The 6,071-nt window shown below is 59.4% G+C and overlaps 1 protein-coding gene across 1 annotated transcript; it reads left to right on the top strand.

Annotated features, from left to right (window-relative positions):
• The first annotated feature begins 170 nt into the window (after positions 1 to 170).
• On the top strand, positions 171 to 4,566 carry CHLRE_08g379175v5 (uncharacterized protein). The gene is made up of 5 exons (XM_043065231.1): positions 171 to 301; positions 491 to 616; positions 1,245 to 1,340; positions 2,459 to 2,589; positions 3,171 to 4,566. Exons 1-5 carry the CDS (start codon positions 266 to 268, stop codon positions 3,268 to 3,270), a joined length of 489 nt encoding a protein of 162 aa, XP_042922232.1. The 5' UTR covers positions 171 to 265; the 3' UTR covers positions 3,271 to 4,566.
• Positions 4,567 to 6,071: the final 1,505 nt, after the last annotated feature.

The raw sequence follows: 6,071 nt of genomic DNA, 5'->3' as shown, positions 1-6,071 counted from the left end.
GGAGTGTTAAACAGTGGGGGGAGGCGGTGACGGGCAACAAATCGAGAACCAAACCCAGCGTGCGGCGCGGGGCGCTGGGCGGGGTTGCAACTGCTGGGAGAGGTGCTGTGGTCGTAGTGGTGGGAGAACACTTGAGTAGGAGCGCTAGCTAAGGAGCACTGGGGGGCGTGGATGTGCGGGTGGACGGGCATAAAGACCGGACAGCAACGGGCAGCAGGTGCAGTCGTCTGGCATGTTCACGCGCCACACGTTAAAGTTCTCAAGTATGTATGCCAACTGTTGCTCTGCGCCTTTCTTGCTTGCGAACCCCCTTCCTCACCACACGTCCCGACCCGCGTGCACTGTGTTATGAACCCCTTCCCCTTGTGCTTTGGAAGCCACACGCCCGCACACACATATACATTCACCTTCCCATTGTGCTTTATAACAGCAACACACACGCGCACACACATACAAACAAAAAACTACAACACAACTCTTGCGCCCGCAGGACCGTGTGCTCAAGCACGAGGCGGCGCACTTCCTGCTGGGGTACCTGGTGGGGGTGCCCATCACCGGCTACTCGGTCGAGCTGGGCCGCGAGCACACCGAGTTCGCCGAGGCCAAGATACAGCAGGTGGGGCGCGCGGGGGAGGGAGGGAGGGGGAGGGGGAGGAGGGCGAGAGGGGGGGGGTTAGAGCGGGAGGAGGAGAGGGATGTGGAAGAGGCCCCACCCAGGCTTGCGGCGCGATTGCAACCCAACCCGCATAACTCCGAGTGAACTATACGGTATTGCGCAACTGTATACCAACCTGTCTGGCGCACCAGCAGCACCGGCGCATGTCGGCATCGAGACGACATGCGCGGCGCGGGGCGGGTAGCAAGGCAGCATTCGGGGGAGAGGGGGGAGGGGGAGAGGGAAGGGGGGGGGGGAGGAGGACGGGTAGTTGATTCCAAACCCCAAAGCAAGCCGACCGAGGGAACCCAATCAAACCCGCCAGCCCTGCCCAGAGCGCGGAGGTGGTGTGGCCTTAATCTGTGGGTCTTGGGCGCCCTTGAGTCTCGAGTCTTGAGTCCTGCCGTCGGTGTTTAAGGGGTGTTGAGAGGTAGCAGGTGTTGAGGGAGTGTGCGGCGGGAGTGTGCGGAAGGTGTGTGCGGGGGAGTGCGCGGGGGAGTGCGGGATTTGCTTATTGTTCACATGCATATCGTCACAATTAACCTCGCTCACTTCACACATTATTTGTCGTTCGTGTTGTTCCCCGCAGCGCATCATCGAGCGGCAGCTGACGGACGAGGAGATTGACTCGCTGGCGCTGGTGGCGGTGGCGGGCATGGCGGCGGAGGGGCGCGAGTACGAGGAGGTGAGCTGCTGGGGGGTGAGGTCGGGGGTGAGCAGGGGGGTCAGCAGGGGTGGTGAGCTGCTGGGGGTCAGCAGGGGGGGCGGGGGCTGGTTGCCGGGGCGTGGTCGCGGGGGCGGGAGGCCGAGGGGTAACGGGACGAGGTGGAGGGGTTTTGAAGTACGGGCCCAAACACGTGGCGAAGCTATTAGGACCTGATTAAGCCATGCATCGGAGGCAACACAGGAACACGCACAGTTAGTCAGGAGTCAGGTCCTAGTAAGGAGCCCGCCGCGGTGCTGTTAGTTAGGCCACCGCACTGCACCCGGCCTTGGCGCAGCGTACAGCCGCGGCTAGACACGTCACGCTTGAACTGTCTACGAGGGTGATGGTGTTGGTGGTGGTGCGTGGTGTCAGAAGGGGAAAGGCGGAGGGGGTTTGATGCCCTGACTAACGCACGTGGGGAAGATTAAGATTATGGCACATGAACTAAACAAGCAATGGTAGCAGTCATCGGAGGCAGCACAGGAAAGCCTCGTAATGGGCAACACAGAGCAGCGGAAGTAAGGAGCAAGCGGCGGTGTAATGGCTGCTTGGAAGTAAGGCTAGGTTTGAGGAATAGGATGGTGTCCAGTATGTAATTTGCCCTGCCTGTGGGCGGGTGCAGCGCTTTGCTGGGGCATGCGGCGTAACAGGGAGTGAACCGCCGTCTAGGGAGGATGCCAACACAGTGTGAGTGTGAGCCCTGTATGTCCGCCCCGTGGGTCGCCCCGCACAGTCAGCCCATCCGAGCCAGTTGCCCTCCCAAGCCGCACCGCGCATCCTGCAGCTAGGGCAAATCTTCACCCGCCCTCAGCCCTGAGCTGACAGTCCGATACTTAATAATTTTTATAGTATACTGCTGTCCTGCCCCTGCCCTGCCCTTAACCCCAACTCGTTAGGAGCGGGTTAAGGGCGTCGATAACTCATCAGTAGCGCGAATCTATCTGACGTGCCGACGTCAAGACCAGCTATCTAAGCGCCAAAACGAACTTTCCACCGCATCGCACATCCTCGCATACCTATCCCCTTGCGCTTCCCCTTGTCCCCTACCTCTAACACGCATTACAATAACACGCGTTCTACCCCACACGCGCGCACAGGTGATGGGCCAGACCGCGGACCTGTACGACCTGCAGCGCCTGCTGCTGCGCTCCAAGACCAAGCTCAGCGACGCGCAGCAGCAGAACATCACGCGCTGGGCCGTGTGGAGCGCGGCGGGGCTGCTGCGCAGGTGAGGGCGTGTGCGTGTGTGTGCGCGTGTTTTTGCGTGTCACATTCAAACTCCTGGGAGGGGTGGCAAGTAAGGAGGGGTTCGGCAAGGAGGCGTTCGGCAAGGGGTGCTGCGCTGCGGGGGAAGGACGCGGGTGCGTAGGGTCATGCACCGCACGACTTCAGCTAGCACCACCGTGTTGATTGGGTTGCGGAGGGGAGCGTTGGCAGGCAAGTTGCGGATCAAACACGCGCGTTAGGTTTGCGGCAGCGGCTGCGGACTGTGCTGATTGACATTACGGACGGAGGAACCAGTCACGGAGATACGGACTGGCAGCGCTATCCGCAAATCATGACAGTACGCGCCAACCCTGGCGGCTGCACAGGGTGTGTGGCCCTGGGTTGCACAGCAGCGCAGCTGTGCGTGCGGGACCCACGCCAATCACTTGACGTGCTCGTAAATTGAGTTTCCCAGTTGGGTTCGTACACGCACCGTGCTACCGTAACCCCTCGTACACTTTTGGTTGTAAACTTTGGAAGCTAACCCACCCAATGTCATCTGCCAACCTTTCCCTTTCCCGGCGCTATATTTTTGCAATGCAGCCATGCCGAGGAGCACAAGGCCCTGATTGAGGCGATGCGGCGAGGGGCGAGCGTGGCGGAGTGCGTGCAGGTCATTGAGTCGGCCGGTGGGTCAAAGTAGGCGCGAGGTGCGACGCGAGGCGCAAGGCATTTCCACGAATTGCTAGCAGCGTGGCGTAGGTTGATTAGGGGTGGCCAAGGTTGGAGGGGTGAGGCTCTGGGTGCGGGCGGTGTTTCCTGGGGACTGTGTTGCTGCAGTAAGAAACAGGGGACGGGGGACTAAGGGATGTCTCAGGCGCAAGCGAGTAGAGGCGAGGCAGTAGTGCTGTGCAACATACACAGTAGGCCTGTGCGCGTAGGTAGGCAGCAGGGGCAAAGGTGGCATTTCATGTATGGCCTCAGTATATATGTGTTATTGCGCCAATGTACGGTAATCGAGGTGACAGCCTCGTGCCACGGCTCCCCACACGCCATGGTTCATGGGCCATTCACTGACTTCGACCAGGGCAGGCGTGCAGTACCGTACATGCGGCCTTAAAGCCGGGAGGCGCCTCTTGCACGCGTTATTGCCGTACAATATATAGTCCATATCGTAAGAGGCAGTTGCTTTACACTACCGTACGTGGACCTCGCCGGTCCACCAGGCGCGCGTAGGTGTACATACATACATGTCAACGTGCGGCTGGCGGTTACACAGGGTTCTGTAGGGTATGCGGCGGGTGGTCTGTGTCCGGGCTAGCTCACATGGAGATTGGAGAGGGTAAAGATCAGTGGTACGACGGGAAGGGGCAAGGGAAGTAAGAAACAAGTGACGCCCAGCCCAGCCGCCAATGATCGTGGAAATGCGTCGCTCCCGCGTACGGTTGGGATCAGTGGGAGGTGGAGACACGCACTGAGCCGCTGGTGACAAGCGATCGAGCTTGTGCTCTCGCTCGCTCCTAGGCCCAGCAGCAGGGCTCCTATCTTAATGTCTCCAGACATTAAACGGCCATTTTGGCCATTTTCCAGACAAACGGAGGGGGGGGTTCACGCACGCTTTTGAACAAAACAAGCGGTGTCTGAGGAGAGGCAAACTCTACCATAGTGACATATATATTTTGTAGAAAGTGAGGGAATGTCATGGTCCTTTAGGAGATTTTCGGCGATATGACGAGGATGAAGGACACCCCGATCAAGTCTTCCTTTTTGCAGATGCGCAGAGCCGGTGACGAGGATTTGCCGGGGATGCCGCATTTTAAGTCACGCAGAGTTGTCAGGGGTGCAAAGCCCGCTGCAACTCCTTCCACAGTCCATGGTCCAGCTAACCCGCGCACAGTGAAGAAAAGCTGAGACGATAGAGGTCAGGAATGAACAGAAGTCAGGGATGGACCCCGTGCACGGGCGGAACCGTGGAGCTGCGGAGGGGTTGAAGAAAACAGGCAGGGACGAGGCGCGCGGGAGAGGGGGTATACAGCAGCCTTGACAGCAGCTTCGTATTGGAGTGCACTGAACCACTCGCACTCAGGGCGGGGCTGCTGTCAAGCTCAACCATGCTACTCCTCCATGCGTAGGGGAATCAACAAGAACGGGACCTGGGAAAGGACCTGGGAAAGGACCGGGGAAAGGACCGGGGAAAGGACCGGTGAAAAGGACCAGGGAAATGACCGAGGAATGGGGAGCCATCACGGGACATTGACTAGGACACAGTGATATTAAGAATTCAACATGAAACACATTACATTCTGCCGTCGGCACACAACAAATGGAGAAGCGGGGCACAAAATTAGGAGCAAACGATAATGTTTTCGTGAGTAGCTGCTGGGCTACAGTGTCAATAGTGTTTTAGTGCATCTGGAAGCTGATCCCCGTTCAGCGACGGGGTCTTCGGAGCAGAGTACCGACCGCTTACTGGGTCGGCTGTACCGGCCCGTCCGGCCGGCGTGTGGTGACGTTCTGGTCTTCTTGTGGTCCCGGAGCCCGTTGGCCCCCGACGACTCTTCCTCAACGTGACTTTTGCACGGGTGCTAGAACGGTCCTCTACGCTGGGCATGCATGGGGATTTGGGGGTGGGTTCAGCTGGCGCCGGATTCCCATCTCAACTAGACACCGCTCCCGACTAGGGGGCAAGTTGGCACGCGGAGGTGGGGACCGCATGCTACCATAGTGCGGGATATGATGGTGCGGGAGATGATGTTGTTGTTGACTTGTCCTGCGCGCCCTCCTCATGCAGACCGAACTGTCCATCCGGGCGATGCAAGAGGCATGGGCTGGCATTGCCGGGCGTGTGATTTTGGACGGTTGCATGTGCGGCCTGGTGGGCAGCGGCTTGGAATGCCTTGTCTGCGGTTTCTCCGCCTGACAACATGCGTGTGTCATGGCAAACCTTGTACTGCTAGGGACGCATGCAGGGCGTCAAGCATTCTGGAGGGCGCGGGCGATGCAAGAGGCATGGGCTGGCATTGCCGGGCGTGTGATTTTGGACGGTTGCATGTGCGGCCTGGTGGGCAGCGGCTTGGAATGCCCTGTCTGCGGTTTCTCCGCCTGACAACATGCGTGTGTCATGGCAAACCTTGTACTGCTAGGGACGCATGCAGGGCGTCAAGCATTCTGGAGGGCGCGGGCGATGCAAGAGGCATGGGCTGGCATTGCCGGGCGTGTGATTTTGGACGGTTGCATGGGCGGCGTGGTGGGCAGCGGCTTGGAATGCCCTGTCTGCGGTTTCTCCGCCTGACAACATGCGTGTGTCATGGCAAACCTTGTACTGCTAGGGACGCATGCAGGGCGTCAAGCATTCTGGAGGGCGCGGGCGATGCAAGAGGCATGGGCTGGCATTGCCGGGCGTGTGATTTTGGACGGTTGCATGTGCGGCCTGGTGGGCAGCGGCTTGGAATGCCCTGTCTGCGGTTTCTCCGCCTGACAACATGCGTGTGTCATGGCAAACCT

Source organism: Chlamydomonas reinhardtii, chromosome 8 (assembly GCF_000002595.2).
Source record: "Chlamydomonas reinhardtii strain CC-503 cw92 mt+ chromosome 8, whole genome shotgun sequence".
NCBI classification, from domain to species: Eukaryota; Viridiplantae; Chlorophyta; class Chlorophyceae; order Chlamydomonadales; family Chlamydomonadaceae; genus Chlamydomonas; species Chlamydomonas reinhardtii.
The sequence above is the reverse complement of the archived record's forward strand: the minus strand, read 5'-3'. Positions and strand labels throughout refer to the sequence as shown.